The sequence below is a fragment of the Phoca vitulina genome, unplaced genomic scaffold, assembly GCF_004348235.1.
Source record: "Phoca vitulina isolate PV1807 unplaced genomic scaffold, GSC_HSeal_1.0 scaffold48, whole genome shotgun sequence".
NCBI lineage: Eukaryota > Metazoa > Chordata > Mammalia > Carnivora > Phocidae > Phoca > Phoca vitulina.
The window spans coordinates 5,228,243-5,251,955 of NW_022589751.1; the positions used below are offsets into that span (position 1 = coordinate 5,228,243).

The 23,713-nt window shown below is 36.6% G+C and overlaps 1 protein-coding gene across 3 annotated transcripts in view; it reads left to right on the plus strand.

Moving 5' to 3' along the window:
* Nucleotides 1–23,422, plus strand: part of PCGF5 (polycomb group ring finger 5) — a 115,634-nt gene extending 92,212 nt beyond the window's left edge. For 2 of the 3 annotated variants that reach the window (XM_032432598.1, XM_032432599.1), the window contains exons 7-10: nt 1,377–1,475; nt 4,134–4,223; nt 11,619–11,678; nt 17,656–23,422. In XM_032432598.1, the coding sequence (XP_032288489.1) occupies nt 1,377–1,475; nt 4,134–4,223; nt 11,619–11,678; nt 17,656–17,703 (297 nt within the window). In that variant the 3' untranslated portion in view covers nt 17,704–23,422. The remainder of the gene's footprint in view (nt 1–1,376; nt 1,476–4,133; nt 4,224–11,618; nt 11,679–17,655) is intronic. The other variant, XM_032432600.1, reaches the window with a different exon arrangement.
* Nucleotides 23,423–23,713: the final 291 nt, after the last annotated feature.

The window sequence follows — 23,713 nt, forward strand, 5'->3', positions numbered from 1 at the left end:
CTAACTTAACTGGGACCAAGAAAATGTGCTAAGCATTCTCTATAAGCTGTTTGGAACAAGAAAATAGACAGGAAACCTTGGGGTAGTTGAGATGATGTGAATAGATAACAAGGAAGATCTGTGTGAATATTTATCCCTTTGTTTCCATGCTGTCTAGACTATCACTCTTACCTTTTGAAATGGCTAGAGTATGTTTTGCTTTAGATGTAACTTTTGACTTCTGTTTTCTTTTAATGCATACTTTACCATCTGAATTGTGACCAGGTATCATTTGTAAATTTGTTTCTGTTGGTCTTTGTTAGCAGAAATAGATTTTGCTAGGAACACATTCGCTAGGAATAGATACTAACTGGATGGCTCTTTCTTTTTTTCTTTTCTTTTTTTAAAAAAAGAGAGAAAGCACGCATGTGTTGGCGGGGGGGGGGGGCAAAGGGGGAGAGGGAGAGCAAGAATCTTAAGCAGACTCCAAGCCCAGTGTGGAGCCTGAGGTGGGGATCAGTCTCACAACCCTAAGATCATGACCTGAGCCTAAATAAAGAATCAGACACTTAACAGACTGAGCTACCCAGGCGCCCCATGGATGGCTCTACTTTTGACTTAGTGAATTTAAGAACAATTCTGCTTGCTGACCTAATATCCTGTACGTGTAAGTAGAAGTAATACTTTATATCTTTAAAAGATTCAAGTGCTGGTTTTTGTTTTACTATTGATAACTTTTAAGGTTTGGAGATGTAATTTTGTTTCACAAATTGGTTCATGTTTATCATGTCTACAAACCTCATTTTGACTCATTTTCAGTTTGAGCATTCATTCTGGATTGGTTCTTGTATTTTAGTGATGTTCATGCTTAAAGAGTAAATTAGTACTGCTAATAAAATGAGAAAAATCAAGACACCTAGAACATTGTTTTTCCAGTAAAGTACTGCCACAGCCCATCCGACACCTGACTTTTAGTTGTAGGGGATCTTGTGGCCTAACTGGCCTCTATTGAACCCTGGGACTCCTTAGAGCCCCATTTGAAATCACCGCTCTTTTTAAAACTATCCCTAATATTAGAAGCAACATTATGTAATAAAATATTTTATATGCTTTTTGTGACCTTTATTTTTGATTAAACTCATAATGTGTTGTTAACCAAACTATCTAAAGGTATGCAGATTGTCGATTGCCCAGGATTTTCCTCATACATTCTTGAAGAATGTCATATAAGTATCCAAGAATTAGGAATGTTTTTACTCACTAGTACTAAGGAGCTATAATTTGAAATGTTTTCAGAAAATATTTTGAAAATACTTAAAATTATAGTGGAAGTGACACCTGTGGTTTCATTAAAAGTAAGGTAGACTATTTTAATTAGTAATCTTTATTTCCTTTAGGGTTTAATGAAGAAGTTCATTCGATGTTCTACACGTGTAACTGTGGGAACTATTAAAAAATTTTTAAGTTTAAAACTAAAACTTCCAAGTTCTTATGAGGTAAGTTAATAATCTAACCTTGATCATGTTGATAATTCTGATCTGAAGTAAAATTCTAACGAAGTAAAAACAGAAAGTACATTTAATTTTTGTGGAAACTTAGGTTATTTTTATATGTTAAAAATTCAGAGAATGTAATATTCTATTTATGTAATCTGTATTTTTTAATTTAACATCTGACTAAAACATGCTACTAATGCATTTAGTGGTTTACAGTTAGAAGAGATACTTATATAACTTAAATTTTCCCAAAATAAATGCTACAGCTAACTAGATTTTTTTAATGCCAACATTAGGGTCTTTTTTTGTTTTGTTTTTTAAATGAGACCTTTGAGATCCATTTTTACCAATTCTTTATAGACTTCTTTTTCAGAATGTAAAACATTGTCTTTTTATGTAAAAAGATTTTGTAAATAATGTTCCTTTAATTGTGTCATATGAAAAAGTGGTATTGTTTAGCAGTAGGTAAAACCAACATAATTGCATCTGCATAAATGCAATTTACCAGTTTCCTAACGGAGAGATAAATTGCTTCCATGTTGATCACAGCACAACTTGTAATGTGTTCAATGTTTAGAAAATGTTTATGATCCTATGAGTATAGATATAATGTAATGAGGAGACATGGCTACCATTTCTCACCTGCCCAAATGGCAGTCTTAACAACGTGCATTAATTTCTCTTCCTCCCCTTTGGGTTCTGATAGTAGTAGCTTCTGAAGAAACGAAAGACTGAGACTAGTTTCCTATATAAACAAAGACATCAAAGGCAACATTAGTTCTTCATTATATACACTAATATTAACAGTTTATCATAGCAGAAATAAAACAGGATTTGAACATAGGCATTGACAGGTATTAAGTATGTATTTTGAGGAAGTCTCTGATCCTAAGTTTATTTAAAAACTCTCAGGTAACTAATAATCCATGGATTAAAAATTCTTACTGTGGTTTGGTCCTACAAATATTAAAACATTTCCAGAGACATCAACTTTTACATTAGGGAAAAAACTGTGAAAGTTAATCAAAGCCCTATGTACTTGGTAAAAAGATGACAACTTAGATACAACAGTGAAAATAGAAAATGAAATTGTTTTTATGATTTGGTTTTATACTTATTCTCTTCTTACAAAATACCACATGCAGTTTTATTTCCTTACTTTTAAGTGTGACCCGTTGAGTTATTTTCTAGTTTCCAGGAAGTTGTTAGAGCTGACAGGATGATTCCTCTCATACAGTCTCACTCCTGGCACACAGTGTTGCTCTCCACAGATGAGGACAGCAGGGCAGGAGACTCTGTCCACTGACAGCTCCTCATCTCTCCCAGTGTAAAGGACTTTTCCTATGATTTTTAGTAACATTTACTGGTTCCCCCCTTATTTTGCTGTCTAACACATAGGGTGATGTTTTAATGAAATACCTAACAGCTGAAGCTTTTGCAACAGCATTGCTAACTGGGGCAAGATAGTTTAGTTTTTAAATGACAACAGAAGCAGTGTACCTAACCAGGGATTGCATCCTGAATCTCTTTACTTCTTTGCTTATGAATTTATTTTACAAGCAAGATTTAAAAAAATAAAATAAAATTATCTACTTTGTCCTTTTAAAAATAAAATGTCTAAAAAACATTTTGAGGTCCGTGCAAGTCAACATAAATCATCAAAATGCCAATATAACTCAGCTAAAAATTTGTCTAATACAATTGGAACAGTACTCATTTTAGACTTAAAGTTCAAAACTCTGGTCTCTAACCAGACAGAATTATTTAAAACCCATTTTTCTTCACCTTCTCACACTTTAAATTAAACTCTTATCAGTTTGCCTTTAATAGCTAGAGAACTGAAATGCTTTATTTATAGGGACTTATGATAAACACTTAACTGTGCTTTGTTGAACTGGTAAATCATAGCCACAGTTCCTGGGGCCTTCTTAAGGATTTGGGGGGTTGTTTGGTTCCTGCAACTCTAGAGCAAAAGTGAGCTTTGGAAAGCACATCCCTTTTTTGAAGTTCGATGCAAGATGAGAAGAGGGTCCTGTAAGTATTATGCAAGTTACCGCCCAAGCAAAACAGGCCAGAGAGCCCTAGAAGATACAGGCCTGTGGCATGGTCCTAACTGTTCTGTTGACTTAGCTACAGGCAATTACCAGAAATTCTCAAATGCCTTGAAGTCCCCATAAATCTTGTATCCACATTCATTCCTTTACCCTCTTTGAATACAAACTAATGAGAGGAAAGCAAGTCCTCTCAATCTTGAGAAGGTGAAAGCATTCTGAGAGGTGAATTCATAAGCCAAAGGTGCTGTGAGGTCTCCACAGTTACTTCTCCTTTTGTAAGAGACAGTCACAGAAATATGTCTAAACTAAGGTTGCACAGAGACATGGACTGAGAAAGCTTACACTGCATTTCAAAATTATGTATACAGACTTGAGTTGGGACAAGACCAGCACTGCTTCATGTTACTTATATCTGAATTGTTAATAATTATGAGATGGACCAGTGCTCTTAATAAAAACATTCAGTGTTCTTTTTAAATAATGGTTAATACTTCTGTTTTGTTATGACTATTTGAATCTTTTTTGAAATTTAGGAAAAAAGTGTAAGATACTAATGAATTAAAAATTACTTATGTTAATGGATCTGTAACTATTCTTTTTAAAGTTGGATGTGCTGTGCAATGGTGAAATTATGGGGAAGGATCACACTATGGAATTCATCTACATGACAAGATGGCGACTAAGAGGCGAAAACGTAAATTGCTTTTATATTTACCTATGTGTATGTTTAGTTATATGCCATTTTGCTACTCATAATAAACAGTATACTACTTAGAAACAAACAAAAAAAACTTGGGAAAGAGAAGAAACTGATTCCTTTTACTGTTTATCCCAGCTACTCCATGATAATTGGTCCTAAGTACAAGACCAAGATCTTTGTTAAATGTGGTTTTGTTATATTTAAGGTGAGTTAAAAACCCCATCTAAATATGTTCAGAACTCTACTTACCTCAATACAGAGAAGATGGCACTTACATTTTTTTAGAACCCCGATAAAATATGGGAACTTCTAACTATATGGAGGTCAAGTGAGGAGACTAAGTTTTGCCCTGATTAGTATGTTGTTTAATGGTTGATATTTTTTGGTTGTGGCAGAGGGGACAGATAGAGTAGAATCTAGGTAATCTTTTTTTCAGGTACCTTCTTTACATGAAAGTGTAAAATTGGACCAAAGGGTAAGTGAGTTTGCAGTGGTTTCTGATGTCAGAATTAGATTGTTGTGGCTTAGGCCCTAGGCAATATGAGAGAAATGATGTAAAAGGAGAAAACCTGAGAAAAATCCAAAACACCCAAAAGGAGAATTCTGTATTTTGAACTATACCTTTGCTTAGGGTTAATCAGAAGGTTCAAGCATATCTTATCTGTATTATGCATAACATTGATAGTAGAGAAATCCGAGGGCTAGGGATTATAAGGCTTGATGTATATCAGTGAGGGGATGCAGTAGTAATGCTACCAGAAGTTCTCTTTATAATCTGATTACATGAATACACGTTAATTGAGATTGACTGGAAGGTTGTACTAGATGACTTTCAAGGTCTTCTCAGACATTAAGATTCTCTGGTGTTTATGGTACAATATGTCGTACTTCTAAACTCTGCATAATTTTAATCTAATAAGATAGGTTGTATTACATTTTCTTATGAAAATATAAACTATTAAAAATACAAAATTAAGAAATGTAACCTCAAAGACAAGTAATACAGAATCTGAATATAATGAGGGTTGCCATGTTACAGTGGTTCAAAAACATGGAATGTAAGCATCTATGGAATTGTTATAAAACCTCAAAAAATCATTTTTGTGTGTTGTATTCAATGAGTAGGAAAATTGGCTGTTTTTCAGAAATGTCTTGATATATAATAAATGAAGCATCTAACTTCTAAAGTCAGAATTTTTTTTTCTGAGTCCCACTTGGGTAAAGCCTTTCTTGTGAGGCTGAATTCTCATGACCAGGAAGAAAAAATTATGTTCTAGTACCAGTCACCAGCTTGTCGTTTGCCCTGGAAGAACTCAGACCTCTCTAAGCCTTATTTAAAAAAAAAAAAAAAAAGAAACCAAGGAAAACAAATCTAATTATCTTTGTATTTGGTAAATTACTACCTGCCTTCCTAGGACATTTTATAGTTTTTTAAAATGGTTCTACATACATCACCCTCATTGAATCCTTCCAATCAAAATGTTTCAGGTACCAGGTGCAGATTACAGAGCTAGTCAGTTTTCCCTTACCCAGCACAGTTGGGGCCTAGATGTTGTGGTATTACATATAATATCATAATATAATTTTAGCTTTCTTTGGTAAGTCATTGGCCATTTTATTATGTGTTAATGATTTTCAAGTGCTATGAACAGGTTTGCCTTAAGGTTGAAGAGATGTAAAAAGTCATCCACCGCAAGACCTCAGCTAGCACTCACTTGTCCTTCTCACAATCCCTTCCCAGAGGTCGCCCACACTGCCAGTTTTAAGTCAAAGCATGAAAGAGCTAATTTGAAGACTGTTGTTAATTGACTATCAGTTAAATCAGTCTTTACTACAATTATGTTTCTGGTTACACATATCTGATAGTTTAAATTCCTATGTTGTTTAAGGCATATTTTAATAAAAGTTGGTTGGGAAAATGGTTCAGTACCTTATGATTTTTCAGACTACCACGATCAGAATCCAGTTATGTCTTACCCCCTCCACTTCTGCCCCTCTGGGCCCCGCCGCTGTCACCATTCTCCAGAAGTTCTGTAAAAACCTCTTCCCTGGGCCCCATGCTTCCTCTCCTGCCTCCAGCCAGGGTTCCCCTACTGTCCTGGCCCAGCACAGCACCAGAGGGATCCTCCGAGAACAAGTTAGCACATGTCACTTCTCTGCTCTCAACTCTCGTATCGTTTAGAGAAAAACCAAAGTCCTTCCAGGGACATATAGATACAGAGCCCCATGATTTTTCCCAGACACCTCTGTGATCTTACTCTTTACTCTCCTTTGGCTCACCACATTCTGGCCCCACTCGCTTCTGTTTCCTCTAACCTGCCAGGCTTTCTCCTGCCTCCCTAAGTATCCACCTGAATCATTTTCTTTCTTTTTTTTTTTTTTTTTTTTTTTTTAAGATTTTATTTATTTATTTGACAGAGAGAGAGAGAGCGAGAGCCGGAACACAAGCAGGGGGAATGGGGGAGGGAGAAGCAGGCTTCCTGCCGAGCAGGGAGCCCGATGCGGGGCTCCATCCCAGGACCTTGGGATCAATGACCTGAGCCGAAGGCAGACGCTCAACAACTGAGCCACCCAGGCACCCCTGAATCATTTTCTTTACCCTCTTCACCCAAAGAATTTTGCTTCTACATCACCTTCTCAGTGAGGGCTCCGACCTTCCTTAATAATACAACCCCTGCTCCCAATATGGCACTCTCCCAGTCCATTTTATGTTTGACTGTTTTCTATAGTATTTTTTCATACCATCTGGCATACTATACCACTTATTTATGTTTATTGTTTGTCCCCCAACTCAAATGTAGTCTGAGGACAGGGATGATTATTTGTACACTGCTGAGTCTCCAGTACCCAGAGCAGTGCCACATACAAATAATAAATATTTGTTCAAAGAGCAAATCAAATGAAAAGTTTCTTTTATAAGGTCATAGTTATGCAAAATATATCCTAAAGATCATCTCATTTATTTGAATCTCCATTTCCCATTTGTTTTCTGTTAAATTTTAAATTTTTGCTCATGTTCCAACTAATTATGAATTATTATAATAGTAACTGGTGAAGTCTGACAGTTGGAGTGAATGGACAAATTAGCAATAAAACAGTCATTTCTTGATCAGGCCCCTTCTAGTGTATTTGTTGCGGTCCCATCCCTCCCCATCTGTACCCTCCATTGCCAGCAGGATGCCAGGACGTCTGACAAGCTCACGTGACTCTGCCTACTGTCCTTGCTGCCTGGCTGTACCTGGGGCTGGGGTCAGCTGATTTCCCAAACTCATGACCACCTTGTGGTTCTTTTACTTGTTTCTAGTACTTTCTTACACTAAACATTTTGATCCACCTGGCATTTGTTTACTTACATACCCATACCTACAATGAGGCTAGGACTCTTATTCTAAGAGTTTTTTGCCAAAAATGTAATTTGTTGAATAAGCCGTACTTTATCTCGGTGTTTTGTCACCATGATGTGTGCATGTGTATCTATACATGTGTGTACACACCTGTGCACACGTAGACCCCCACAGACACAGAGCTAGGGACACACATCTATGACACACATGTTCCTGGACATTCTGTTTTGTTCTTCTGCATAGGTCTTAGCCCTGCACCACATTACACAGTATATAAAGTTTTTATAAAAATTTGATCATATACCACTCCTAATTTAAAGCCCCTCGGTTGTCCATTTTCTTTGGGATAAGTCTGAATAAAGTTCAAACTAATTTATAAGGCAAATAGGCCTTCTAGGTTGCTATATATATATATATATATATATATATATATATATATATATTTATATTTGTTACGGCTAAGCTCATTATTCTTTTAAAATGGTGTTGGCTGATTTTACCTATTTATTCAGATGAACTTGACAATGGGATTGTGATTGGCATTGGAATATATTTTTAGGTTGATTTGGCTGAAATTGGCATCTTTGCAGTTTTTTTAGTCTACTCAGTGCCATGGGGGTGGGGGTGTTCTCCTCATATGTTCCAGGCTCTTCTAGGTCTCTGAGTCAACCCTGTGCTATCTTCCCTCTTCACACGGGATGCTGCCTCTGCCCCTGGGGTCTTCTGCCTCAGGCAAAGCCATGCTGTGTCCCCATCACCTCCTTACCTTGTCCAAGGTCTGGACCCCTATGAAGAATCTTGGAGAAGTCCGTTGGGCCTCCGTTTCTCCAGAGCAGCGGCACATCTCCCTGAGCCACACAGCATCTCTGCCTCTTTCCTCTGCTCTCTGCTGGCTCAATTCCACTGAAGGCTCAGCCTGTTTCCTGTAGTCCTTGCACTTTCTGGATTTTATCTTTAGGAATCAAACATCTGGTTAGACTTAGCTAACTCTTAGAGATTTTTCATTTCATAGTAATATTGCTGCCTGAAGATGTTGTACTCAAGATTGGTGTTCATCTTTTGCTTATTAATGGGAGAAAATGTTACCTTTTCTTAAAACCAGTGCTTCTTAAACTTTAATATGAGTAGAAATCACCTGGGGATCTTGGTAAAAAACAGATTTGACTCAGTAGGTCTGGGGTGGGGCCCAAGATTCTGCATTTCTAACAAGTTCCCAGGGAATGCCAGTGCATCTAATCTTTGGACCATCTTTTGAGTAATAGGATTTTAGGAAACGTGATCCATAACCACTGGCTTACCCTGTGGCTTTGGCTTCCACATCTGTAAATTGAGGGTGTAGAATTACAGAATTAGATCTCAATCTGGAAGGGACTTAGTTATCTAAACCAATCATCTATAATACATGATCCTGTTTATAAGATCCATGCAGTCAGTGTTCATCGCATTTTTGAAACAAACATGAATGGAATCATATGTACTGTTCTGCAGCTTTTTTTTTTTTTTTTCATTTGATATGTCATATGGAGAATCAACAAACTTGATATAATTCTTTGTAACCAGTTGATAGTATTCCATTTGTGTGGCTGCAGCATAATCTGATTAACACACTCCTTTTGGTGGAAATTTAGACTTTTTCAAGTTTTTTAACATTACAAGCAATGCTAGATTCCAGTACATATATCCTTTTGCACATGTGCAAGCATATTCATTGGCTAGATTCCACATGTGGATTTACAACAGAGTATGCATGTTTTAAATTTTGATAGATACAAATTACCCTCTTAATAGATTTTAGCAGTATATAATTCTACCAGTAATATATGAGAGTGCCCATTTTCTGATATCTTCAACACTGCATATTATCAATTTTGTATTTCTTCTGTGAAGTTTCTTTTCATATCCATTGCCTTGCTGCTGTTTTTCCATTGTGATGTTTGTCTTCTTCTTACTAACTTCTAGGAGCTCTTTATGTATTCTGGATTCTATAATCTTTGGTTATGTATGTTGTAGCTATTTCCTCCCAGTTGTGTTCTGCTTCCTAGTTTGTTTGTTTGTTTTTTTAAGATTTTTTATTTGTTTGGGGGAGAGAGCGCGCCCGCAGGCGCTTCACTGGGCACATGCACGAGTGGGGGGAGGGGCAGAGGAAGAAGCAGACTCCCCGCTGAGCAGGGAGCCCCACTCAGGGCCTGATCCCAGGGCCCCAAGATCATGACCTGAGCTGAAGGCAGATGCTTAACCAACTGAGCCACCCAGGCACCCCTCTGCTTCCTAGTTTTGACTCCGTTTTTTTTTTTTATCCTTAAAATTTGGGTGTAATAATACCTGTCCCTGAATTTTTTTTTAGTAAGAATGAAATATTACAAAGTACCTAGCAGAATGCCTGACATAGTAAATGTTAGTGAGTTTATGAATAGCTTATGTATGTTACATTTTGTTATTATTGTAATTCTCACCTAACTTCCTCTCATCCCTGGAGCTTACTGTTAATATTTTCCTATTTGGCCTCAGCTTTCATCATGAACTCATCATGTTCTTCCTGCTCACCTTTTCTCGGGTAGGTTGAATACTAACTCTCAGTACAGCCCCTCCTTCCCAGATGATCCTGGTTGGTTTTGTCTCTTCTAACAACTCCCTGCCAGGACATACCTGAAGTTACTGCACCACATTTGTCTTGCTTTATCTGCATTATGAAGCAGTTTTAGGAAAAACAAACATCCTTCTTGAGTGATACCAAAGAGATTAATAGAAAAGATAATAATCACTTAGTGAAATAGCCTCTTTCACCTTAACTCTTCACTCTTAAATGGTGTTTGGGACTTGGCATTGTTTAGGACTTCCAAAGTCTAATAGGCCAGAGCGTGGGGACTCTTTAGAGAGAAAAGGGAAGGTTACTAAGGATAGCAGTGCTGGGCATGTCTTACAGCATGTTGATGAGCCCTGTACAGAAAGTCAAGGACTCACTCCTGAAAAAAACTGCTAGTCTTTTGGGGAAATGGAATATAATTTCTGAAATTTTATTTAAAAGGCTAGCAATACATTTGTTTTAATCATTTCTTCCCTTAATATTCTTTCAAAGTATACCTTTTAAAAACCTGCTTGCTCTAGGATGTTAGATTTATCCTGGTTAATTTACACCTTTTATGTATTTTTTTCCCATTTTGAGGAGGCATGCAATGTTGAACTCATATATACATAATTTTAAAGTATATATTTCATTGTTTATAATCATGTTACAATTAAAATAATGTTCATGTTTAATAAGTATTTAGCTCAACATTGAAAAATCAAGATTTGGGAATGATTTTTTTCTTTAATATGAATGGTTAAACTGTTAAAACTTAGTGGGTTTACAACTGAATCTACTCAGTAGTTTAAAATGTGTTCATTCATTGATTTACTCATGAAACATTTTTTTGAGAAGCTGCTTTGTGCCATTTCTGGGCCTTAGTTATTAAGACTGTACATGTGAATAAGATAAAGACTCAAGGAGTTCATATTCTCATGCTATTAAAATAGATAATGGAGACTAAAAATCTAATCTGAGCAATATAAAGAACCTCATCTAAAACAGAAAACGGACCCCTTACATGTTGGGGCAAAGTGCATACCCCTTTCAGAGCCCTGAGGTCCTTAAACAGTGTTCCCTTCATGGGTAGTAGAAGGGCAAGCTAAGCAAGATTCATCACTGGCAGGGGTGGAAGAAAGAGGGTACCCCTCCTGGATTGAAGAGGTGAGGGTTTTCCCAGGAATTATTATCCGAAGAAGAGATGGAAAGGATAGCCACCATTTTGGTAAATATTTGCAGGATATTAACAAAACTGATATTTAGATACTAAAGTTGTCTCAGGCTACATTTTACCAGTCACTAAGTTATTAAAATCTTTAAAAAAAGAAGAAGAAAAAAACAACCAACTACCGTAGTTTGGAAAGTGTTTACTTAAAATTATCATGTTGACTCATGTTTGACGTTAAAATAGTTTAATCAGTTTTAAATATGTATCCAGTTGTGGATGCCTCTTATCTGATGAGTTCATCTCCTCCGCAGTTTCGGTGTCTGAACTGCTCAGCTTCGCAAGTCTGCTGTCAGGATGGCCCTTTGTATCAGGTAAGAGGCACTCACGACTGTACATATGCCCTCCTGACGCCTGCCAGGGTGGTGACTGCTTTCGTCCCAAACCCGGGGTTCTAAGACCTGCACCTGCAAAACCAGTATTTATCTGAGCTACAAAACTTCATTTTTCAATTTATGTCCCAGAGTTTCCCATTATTTTGGTTCTCTTGCATTTATCTATTTAATTTCACTGAATTAAAAATGAAATTATAAATGTTAAGGCCAGTATTTAGGAGTCAGAAATTTTTAATAATTACTGGTTTCAGCCCTTGAGAAATCTGCTCCATATTGGATCTCTGCTCCATGCTCAGCACTTCTTTGCGTAAGTTTTTGTGTGGTTTTTTTTTTTTTAATCCGTCAGTCACCCACAAGTGAAAGATAAAATGCTAGATTAGGGGAAGCTCTGTTAGGGCAATAGCCCAATGGAACTGTGAGCTTGCTGACTAGGCCCCGCCCTGAGTGCTCTACTTGGGTTACCTCTTTTAATGCAGAAATGAATGTGGACTAATTTTAAAATGCACTGAGAAAAACTTCCCTCTGATCCATTTTCCAGTTACCTAATAAAAGTACATTTTAATCGGGATGATAAATTGTAGTGATGCTTCTGCCTTGAACTATAACTCATACATACATGGTTTTTTGCTCTCACTCTTGGCACTGGTGTCTGTTTCCTTAGAAATAAAGATGTTCATAAACTCCGACCTAAAATATTAGAGAACAAGTGGAGTAAGATCAGATTTTTAAAAATCCTCACAAATTCCTTTTTCTTTCTTCAACACTTCATTATGGATTTTAGTCCTGTCACAGAGTTGAACTTATAATAGTAAATTCAGCTAGAAATTTTCAGGGGGAAAAGTTATCACTTTATTTCAAGAAAACATCATGTATGTAACTTTATACTATTTAATTTTTAAATTTAAAAAATTTTAAAATTCCACAAAATGGACAGTTTTCCCGGAAACTACCAGTGGACCAAAATTTACCCATGAAGAAAGAAAATGTAAATCACCAAGTCGTGAAAGAAAATAATAATTAGGAATTACTTCCTCAAAGGATACCTGAATAGTTTTATGGTCATGCTCTCTCAAATTTTCAAGCAATACATTATTCCCATTCTAAATTGTTTTAAATTATTGAAAAAGGTGAAATTCTTCCAAATTCATTTTACAAAAGTAACATAATCATGATACCTAAAACTGACAGAGAACCTCCAACTATAAAATGAGTATCAATTTCATTTTGAATACAAATACAAAGATGATAAATATACTAAAATCATATACTAAAAGAACCATAAGCCGAGACCAAATAGAATTTTTATCAGAAATGCGAGAATGGCTTAATATTGGGGGAGGGAAGTAATATATATTATATAGCAGAAACATCTTTTATGCACACAAACACACAAAATCAAATCAAAACCATCAGTAGATACTGAAAAGCATTTGATAAAATTCATTATTAAGTCCCAATTTTTCCTGCAACTTATTTTGAAAATTTTCCAAAAAACAAAAAAAAAATTGAAATAATATAAAGGAATATCCTTTACTTTTGCTTAGATTTTTACCAGTTAACATTTTGCTACATTTTCTGCCCCCCTTGTCCCTTCTCTTCCCTTCTCCTTACCTTATTAATCTCTTTATAATTCTGTTCTTTGTGAAACCATTTGAAAGTAAATTGCAAGTATCAAAACAGTTGACCACTAAATATTTCAGCATATATTTTCTAAGATCAAAGACTTCCTCATAAATAACCAAAATACCACTTCACACACAAGAAATTTAAATAGTATATGAGATACTATAGAAATGTCCTTTCTCCCCATAAATAAATTATGGAGTTTGGTGTAGTTCCAGGCACACTTTTACCAGATTCTTGTTTAACCTAACAGAATCAGTCATTCTAAAGTTCATCAGGAAGTATAAACCAGTGCTTCTGGTCAGTCACATTTTTCAGTGAGTAATCAGGGGGCATGTGCCCTGCAACGTGCTAAAATGTATCTTAAAGCTGAAGTAATTAAAATAGGTACTGACTTAAACACAGACATATGAATAAAAAGAATAGATCAGGAACAGACTGTCTAGTATGTATGAATCTATAAAGAGTATTTCAAGTTAGTGGAAGAAAAAATGATTCATTTAGCAAATACCGATTGAGCACTTAACTGTACACTGGGCACTCTTTTAGGCGCTGGGGACACAGAAGTAAAAATGAGCAAAGTTCTTTCTCATAGAGCTTATGCTCTTACGATGGTGACAGATGAAAAATAAATTCGTAGTGTTAGAAAAAAAATTAAATAGAATATTTAGATAAGAGAGCCAAGGGAAGGCTTCTTTGAGGTGGTGATTCTTGATCAAAAGGAAGTGGGAGAACTAGCCATGTGTGTATCTGGGGTAGGGTGCTTCAGAAGAAGGGAACACAGTGGAAAGATCCGGAGGAGTGGTTATGTCTGGTTGCTTGAGGGTTGCAAGAAGGCCAGTGAGGCAAGACTAGAGACAGTAGTTGGCGGTTGGCAGGGGTAATCAGTGAACTCAGAGTATAGGTGTTGGGGGGGGTGGGTAGGGTGTGATCTAGTCCGTTTGTTTCCAATAAATTTTACTGTGACTTTCGGTGGTAGGGATGGAAATTTAGTCCATACCCCATGTTACAGGAGATTCTCACGGCTTAAAGTGGTAAATATTAAAATTGATACCATCAGAGATGAAGAAAGATAGTTGAATAATCTCAGAGTGGGGATGGCCTTTCTTATTGTACATGTAAGAGGAAACAAAGACAAACCAAGTTGACTGTTAATATTGAAAAGTACATGGCAAAAATACCATAACTGAGGAAATATTTGCAATATATGACAGTAAGGTTTGATATCCTTAATACATGAAGAATTCATACAAATCTGTAAGACCGAGTTCATTCACCTTTCCTTAGAAAAATGAACAACAAAAAAACGAACAAAAGACATGCTTAGGAAAGTCACAAAAGGAAACAAAACTAATTATACAAAAATGGTTAATTTCTTTAGAAGAAATAAAATACTATTTTATGCTTATTAAATTGCCATATTAGTAGGGAAGAAAGGATAGTACTCATTATTGATGAGGCCATTGAAGAATGAGCACTCATATTTCTTTTGGAAATGTAAAGAGAGAGTAACTTTCTTGAAGCCCACTGTGACAGTATTTTTCAAAAAGCCTTTAAAAATGTGTATGCTGTTTGAACTAACAGGTCCACTTCTAGGAACCAGCCCTGATCATTGGGTCAAGATTCATTTATAATCACACACACAAAAAAGGAATAAACTAAAACATATGACAAAAGATTTATTGATAACTTATAATTCTTTTCTATAAAAGCATTATATTCATCCTTTAAAAATATCACATAGGATATTAAGTAGTGTAGAAATAAGTCATGGAGGGGCGCCTGGGTGGCTCAGTCGTTAAGCATCTGCCTTCGGCTCAGGTCATGAGACCAGGGTCCTGGGATCGAGCCCCATATCAGGCTCCCTGCTTGGCGGGAAGCCTGCTTCTCCCTCTCCCTCTCCCCCTGCTTGTGTTCCCCCTCTCGCTGTGTCTCTCTCTGTCAAAGAAATAAATGAAATCTTAAAAAAAAAAAAAAGTAGTCATGGAATTTTTTAATGGAAATTAAAATTTTACATGGACAAAATTATTTTCCAAACAATATGTGTAGCATGATTACAGTCTTGGAAAAACATACGTACCTAGATGAAAAGACTAGAAGGATATACACCAAAATAATTATGGTAGTTATCTTTGAATGGTGGTATTTAAATGATTTTGCTTTTTTTCTTGGTGCTTTTCTGTATTTTCCAAATACTTTTATGATAAAGAGTTTTTAAGAAAAACAGTACATCAGTGAAGGTCAGCATTTTCTAAAGTTATCACATTTGAAATATATACTGTGGAAATATCTGTTTTTTATTTTAGGACATGATGGGACTGAGGACTAGCAACTCTACAAGTAGGTCCATTCAGGACAGTCACTGAACACTAGGAGGGTGATGTGCCATATTTCATGATAGTACGTGCAGCGCCATTTTACTACAGAAAGCGAACTGAAATACAAATAGAGTTCCCAGCATTTGAAAACATTTCAGTAAGATTAAACTTCATGCGTCATCATAGAACAAACACAAATCGTTACTTGGAGAAAACAAAAGCAACTGGTTTTCAGCCAAAACCAGAAGATCCGGACCACTGACAACTAAGCCATTTTACTTCCCGCTCTACCTTCATCCCAGTAGAAATCAGTGACGGATTCTTCTATATATTATGAAGGGATTCTAGAACTCTAGTGACTTAATTATGCAGATTCAGCAGTTCAGAATGGAGAGCATAGCGAGGAAGACAGTTGTGACAGAGGGCAAGCTGCCACTTGGGCCAGGGAGAATGGGAAGTAGCGAAGTTAGGGTAGGATGTCTGGGCAGCGGTCTCCACATCTGGCTGAGCTTCAGAAAACCCAGGGAGTTTTTTCTATAAAATGCAGATTCCTGTGCCACTCCCAGACACTCTCATTCAGAAGGAACAAAGTTTAAATAAAAACAAGTAAAATTTAAACCAAAATAGATTTAGACCATGGAAATCTTTTTTTTATATAAAGACTTTATTTATTTGAGAGAGAAAGAGAGAGCACGAGAGGGCGGAGGGTCAGAGGGAGAAGCAGACTCCCCGCTGAGCAGGGAGCCCGATGCGGGACTCGATCCCGAGACTCCAGGATCGTGACCTGAGCCGAAGGCAGACGCTTACCCGACTGAGCCACCCAGGCGCCCTAGACCGTGGAAATCTTGAGAGACTGTGACTTTTACTCCAGCCCTCAGGACTGGTGGTGGCATCACCTTACATCCTCAGCTGGAAAGGGCAAGACCTAGAAATTTTCATTCCCATCCTCCAGTTCCATCCTGAGCTAAATGGGAAAAGACTCCAACAACAAGTCTTCTCATATATAACATAGCTATGATGAGTACAGAAATGGTCGTTTCATCTCTCTCACCTGTATGAAAAAGTACACCATTCTCTGTCCTGGAGTTGTCCGTTCACCGACAACGGAGATGAAGGGGAACCGTCAGTGACAGTCTCCACTTTCTCGGTTTCATAAAAGTTGCTCCTCAGAATTTCATTTAAAAGGGAATCTGCAGCTTTCAGAAAGGGAAAAAACCATTGGTTCTCCAGACCTTTCTGACTCTGTGGTGTTTAGGTTCTAAATGATCCGGTCAAACCCGGGGGGAAACAGATACGGAGGTGGCCGTGTGGCACATGCCTCTCGTGCGCAGGGAGGACAGGCTACCTCTTCCAGAGTCCGAGCAGCCAGGGGCCACCCGAACCTTTCAGTTAGAGAAGAGTCCACTCTGAATAGGTAGTCGTATCAACGAACTATTGAGAGGAGGTAGCAACCTAAATGTTCCATGTAACAGCTACTTGTTTTTCAGGGTTTTTTAAGGACCATTGAAGTTTAAATGTTAAAAAGAAAAAGGTGTCAAACTTAACTTTTAAAAAAATGTGATTTGCGAAAACTACCCCAGTTTCATTGATTCATAGCAAGAGGTCGGTTACCTTGTGAGTCAGTGGGCAGTCACAGACGGCGGCTCTGGATGGAATCCAGCCCCACAAGGTTAACAACTGATGGAATGAATGCCTTGATCCAGAGCCCAAAGCCTTCAGTCCTCCTCTGGCCCTGCCCCTCCCTACGTGTTCCATTAGTAACGTTCACCTACCCAGCTGGTGTGACATCAGTGAGCCTTTGAACTTGACCCTTGTTACATAGTACAGAAAACTTGACTGATTGTGAAAAAATGGCATTTAAAAATAATTTTAATAACCAGTCTTTACTTGTCATAATCACTAGTACCAGGAAATATTGTAAAGTATAACCCTGCATTTTAAAAATCTTTTATATATAATCTTTATTGTTTTCATATAAACACAGTCTTACTCATCATCATGTTTTTATTTTATAGTCCTACCCCATGGTATTGCAGTATCGACCAAGAATTGATTTCGGTTAGACCAAGGGGCCTAGATCCCACCGAGATGAATCCTGCACTTTGTTTACTCATCAACAGATCGCACAGTGAACGGTGTGTGGACGAGAGGGACACAACCAGATTTTCAGCATGCAAATAAGGCCATTGTCTGTCTCTAAATTGTCAGTTGCATTTATGTTGTTTCTATTAAGAGTGAACCAAGTGCCATTCTGCTACTGAACCATCCGCATAAGGTATCTGTGCCGTCTCACGGTGTACAAGTCAGGGCTGAACTCAGCCTGCCGCATATCTTGCTTGCTTGTTCCGAGACTGTTCTGATGTTTGGTTACACTCGTACTATGACTCAGTCTGTGTGGTGTTGCAGTTTTCACATACTTAATATTAATTTTTGTTTAAATAGAGTACTGTACAAGAAATAATTATTGTATCTTGAAGTTATTTTGTATGGGAAAGTATTTAGAAGAGTGGTTTTTGGGCCACTGTCCTGTTCTCAGTAAGCTTTTTGTGTGCAAAGTAGTTCACTCTTGAGTGTGGAAGTCTTTGGGGAAGAATTCCAATTATTCTTATCATTAGAGCACATAATAGCTGTAGACATTTTAAGTCCTCCGGCCATGTAGTCGACCAGTTGCACAGGGAGGGCATCTTAGCCCTCCAGTTGGAACTGTGTGTGACTTTGTGGAGACCTGAAGTTCGATTCACAACCATTCAAGATGTTGACAGCTAGTCACATTTACTCTAACAAAATTAGTGCATCAGTAAGGTCAGTCTTCCGTAATGCCTTATGACAAGCACGTGCTGCTTCACGAACTGTCACTGTGTAGCCCGTTTTATGTATGCGTCATTATATTGTGGCTCCCATCTAATGAGTACAGTGTCTCTCTTTTTAAGTTGGCCTTAGGTGTGTGTCATTGTGGCATGCAGAGGGTTATGATGATTTTAAATATTAGGATTTTTAGAGCAGATAACCTTAGCTATTTTATGGATTTCAGAAGTCTCAAGGCAATTATCAATTAAAACCGTTCGTTACCTATCACATGTCCAAACCCTATGCGTAAAATAGAATAAATGCAGTGTAGTTGGTAAATATGTTAACCAAAATTAATGATTTGAGGATATTTCATTTTAGATCCTGTAGTAATCAGGGGGAAATGGGATTCTGGTTTTATACACAAATTCATTAAGGTCAGAGCTGTGATAATGTCCTTGATTTTGCAGTTTTGTTAAGTCTTCCATTCATTTTGAGATTAGTCTGCAAGTCAAAGAACGTCTTGTTACCTTAAATTATATGAAGAACTTCATTTTAAACCTTTTAAAATTTACAACTGTTTTCAAAAAACTTCTTTGGAAGTTAAGTTTTATTAATTGCTTCAAAATAAACACGTTAACCTCTGAAACTTAGGAAAAATCTTGAAAGTTAGGAAAACTGTTTTAGAAATCTGACATGAGCACAATCTGTGTGTTACACACATAGTTTTTATACTTATACATTGTAGATGTGCTACATTTTCCAGTAAAATGTATCACGGATTAATGCCTTCTGAATCTCAAAATGCTTCTTAGACATAACATTGTACAATTCTAAAAAACACATACAAAATACAGCTAAATCTTGATGCATTTCACAACATAAAAGGCTGAAACTTCATAATTATCTCTTCAATGTGTCTTTGTTTCAAGTTAGAGTGTCTGTATTAAAGTCTTCTATTGTTTTTGTTTTGACTTTTGTGAAAAAGGTTATGGCAATGCTTTCTGAATTTCATTTTGTTAGATTGTGTTTGTGCCCGGAAGGACTCAGAGGCAGAATTTAAAAGGCAGATTTTTGTTAACTCTTTAAAAATGGTTAGAACAGACCATTACACTCAAGCAAAAACAGAATTTACTCTCCACCTACAGAAACTATTTTGCTGTGCTGTGAAATCCAATTCCCTGACATCCCTAAGAAATTTTAAAATTATGAATCTGTCACATCTTGGTCAGTGATTAAAATAGTGTTTTACGTATGGAAGTTAATTAACTCAAAATGAATTGAGAGTGATTTTAAAAACCACAAATGAGACCTGCATGTTATTTGGGTCCCCAGCCAAAACTTACAGCTTTAAATGAGTTTTGTATACCTGATCTCTTTAAATTTGGCCTGTTGCTGCCTCATCTCATGTAATTTCACTCTTTTCCAAGGAAATATATAGGAAGCAATTATGGGATTGAGAATAGTTTTATATAAAATTGCTTTATTCAATGTTAACATGTTAACATTTTTCCTGAAATGCAATGGAATACGTGCCAAAACATGTGAAAGAAAACCTAACATAAAGAAGGGCATCAGTTACCAGTTAGGGAAAGGTACACATTTTATGATGGTCCTGAGTAATACAGTGTTACTATTAAGAACCACAGACTTCTTTGACTGCCTCTTTTGGTATATTCAACTATGATTTTCTAAGTATGGGACTACTTTCATGTCTAGCAGTACACTAATTATCCCCTAAGTCAGATTGTGGAATTTGCAAGAAACCAGATACAGAAAAAATATACAGGCAACTTCGTGGTTTTATAAGCTTAGGGTGTAATAAAACTATATAAATAACCTGTAGAAATCATCATCTGAATCTGCAAAATTGGGGAATTAAACTAAATTTTAATCTCTTGTTTCTTAAGCAAAGAACCAAAAGAACTTTACTTCCATAAAAGATTTTGTCATCTGTTTTCTCTGCCTTAGATATCAGAGATGTAAGAGGGTCAAGGAACCTGGGATATAAGGAAGGACTGTGGCCCATAGATACTTTAGCTGGAGTGATCACATACGTTAATAGAAAAATCAGAATATAGCCTTTTCTCTAGATTAGCAAAACACTTTAAAGAAGTATAAAAACATAAACTAAAAGGCTCATTGATGAGGGAATGTAAGGTCATTCCCTGCGCCTGGGGTGCAGCTACCTTGGGTGGTGTCTTTTAATTACTTTTCTAAAGGTGTAGTATTTCTTATTCATTGGAAATATGTCCCATACGAATATGCCACATTTTATAAATGTAATGAGTTTGCTCCACTACATTATACACTCAAATTTAATCTAAATTTAAATGACTCTATAAGGTGGAAAAAAAGTGTGTTATATAATATTGTGAACTGTTTAGCTTTATTGAAATATTTAAGAGAAAGTGCCTCATTGCTAAAGTGCATTTCTGTTTAGATTTATTGCATAAATTTTGGGTTATCTGTACCTGTCTCTTATGAATGGTTTTGTATCTAACTAGGCACTCCTAAGTTAGAGTAATCTCTTTTTGAAAGATTTTCATAAGAAATAGAGATCACCAAAGACATTCTACTGTTCATTAATAACCATGGTAAGAGAGACAGTTTTAACACTTTGGAGGTTGGAATTTTTTAGGTTGCAGTTTAATTTTATATAGTTAATAACGCAATAACCTTGAGTAACTGCTAAAATATCACCAAAGAAAGGCTTTAAACTGAATTTTTGTGATGAGATCAATCAAATGTAGGTTTTTCTTGCAATAATCAGAGCACACTTCCTTTCAAATATGTCCCTTGTTTTTCCAGAACCACTTGATAGGTCTTAGGAAATCCTCAAAGGTGAGAAAGTGATCAGCACAATTGGCTTCCCCCTGGATGCAAGGGGGAGAAATGCATCCTTTGAAAAGAAAACTAAAATGAAGATTTTAAATTCTAATTTGAGAAGCTCTTTAATCCACTTCATGGAGGCCATATAAACTAAAATTATGCTTATTTAGTTCCTGGGTTCTTAATAACATAAGAAATTTTACTAAAGGCAGACTTTGGTATAAGTGCTGACCATGCTTACGTGTACAGAAAAATAATACGTTCTATTGGACTTACATCAGTAAATGCTTTTTCTTGTTTTCAAAAGCAAATTTTTCATAAAGGCCTATTTTTTTTTAAGTAACTCTTTGTCCTGTTTCTCAGTGATTACTTTATTGTGATTAGAATTTAGCCACACAGCCAAACTTGGCAAAAAGGGTCCCAGATCAAGAGCATATGCATCAAGTGAATGACTGCCCCCCCCCACCGCTCATTCTCCTTGGGAGCTGATGCTGGGGCCACCCTGAAGGTAAAGCTCACACGGTGCAGTCTCTCTGACAGGCCACTGGACAAAACCTCCTTGGAGACACTCTGTTACATACTCTGGTTTATCATAAGGAATCTTCCAGCAGGCTAAGCTTTAGACCAGTAAGACGTTGGTTGTAGGAATTGCAAAAATGAATGGGTTTGCCATAACATAATGTTTTGGATCAGAAACAAAAACATGAAAATGCTCTTAATACTTTAAGAGATCTATCCCTGCACTAAGGAACGTAACATGTCTGCCAGATCTGGTCTCTGAAAAAATATTAAATATACTAGAGACTCAGAAACCCCTTTAAAAGCACAAAATAACCAACCAGTTCTGGATTTACTTGATATACCTAGTTCTACATGTAGTATTTTGATGGAAAAACGTCAGATTGAAAGTTCATTAAAACGTACTTAAATATACATTACAAGGTTTTCATGGTTTTCTTTTTCTTAAAGCAAAGGCATTTTCCCAATAATTTAAAATGATTCTCTTCCTCGTGTAACGTAGTCTTCACAAATAGTGTGTTTACTCACTATCCTTACTGTATTTGCAAATAGAATTAAAATGCTTGAGCACTTCCTTTTCAGAAAGTTATGAAATTAAACTTTATTTTAAATGCTTATTCCAATATGTATACTCATTATGCCCCTTTTTCTAAGATTCAATACTGAGACATTGTTCAGAAATGCCTTTTACTTTTAATTCTCTTTAGAGAACCAAGTGAAACAGGTGTTAAAATACCAGGTCTAGTTTTCTTCCATCCTTCAGAGCTTCGTGGAGTAAGAAACTTAGTCTAGAACAAATGAAGATTAAATACTTCCGGGCAACATAGAGAGAGTAAACAGATCATCTATCCCTAGACTTCCCCTCAGTCCACTGGAGCAGAAATTCCACACATTAGAAATGTCATGGGATCAGCCTAACATTTTGGGGGGGTCAGTTTTCTTTTGCTGTATTTTTTAGAATGGGGATGGGGGCCTAAGTGTCCTTACGAAGCTGTGGCCCACGACAAGAGCTTGTGGGAGAGCGCCCGCCTTCCACGGCGTTCCTGCATCTGGCAACATGACAGCAGGCACCCACCGGTTTTTAACAGAGTAGCCCTCACGTGACAGAACCATCCGAGAATATATTGTACAGTTACGTTGCTAATTTTCCTTTGAAATATAAAATATCTTAAGCTTTTTTTGTCAAAAGTGGTAACATCTTAATACAAATAAAAACCTTTTTGTGGTTGTAAGATTTAGCTTATAAATCATTCAAATTGAAGTGAAAGATTACAGGTCATTGTTAATGACTTAGTCTATTAAGAATATATGTATTTTTGTAAAGGAAAAGCACTTGTAGATATTTAATCAGTACAAGATATATGTCTGTTTTGCAGAAATAAAATGCTGCTTAGAGATTCTCTTTAAATATTTTTTATTTTTGTGCTCAAATGTATTTTCTGTTGATTTATGGAATGTTCTGTACAAAAGCTGTATGGTTGTACTGTTGGGCTAGATTCTTTTGTTTTTTAAAATCTGGACTTAGCCAAGTATATTTGACCATGTTAAAAATAGTATCTTTGTTATTAAATTTTTGATTGCATAATTTATTGTTGTCTGTCATCCTTAATAGTAGTTGTAGATTGCAGCCTCTATTATTTTCTACTGTAGCAAATTTTATTAAAATCTGATGAATATTTAAGATCATAGATACGCTCTCAAGATTCTTGAGCTGTTTAGTTTTTTTTGTTTGTTTTTTGTTTTTTAAAGATTTTATTTATTTATTTGACAGAGACACAGCGAGAGAGGGAACACAAGCAGGGGGAGTGGGAGAGGGAGAAGCAGGCCTCCCGCGGAGCAGGGAGCCTGATGCGGGGCTCGATCCCAGGACCCTGGGATTGTGACCTGAGCCAAAGGCAGACGCTTAACGACTGAGCCACCCAGGAGCCCCTTGAG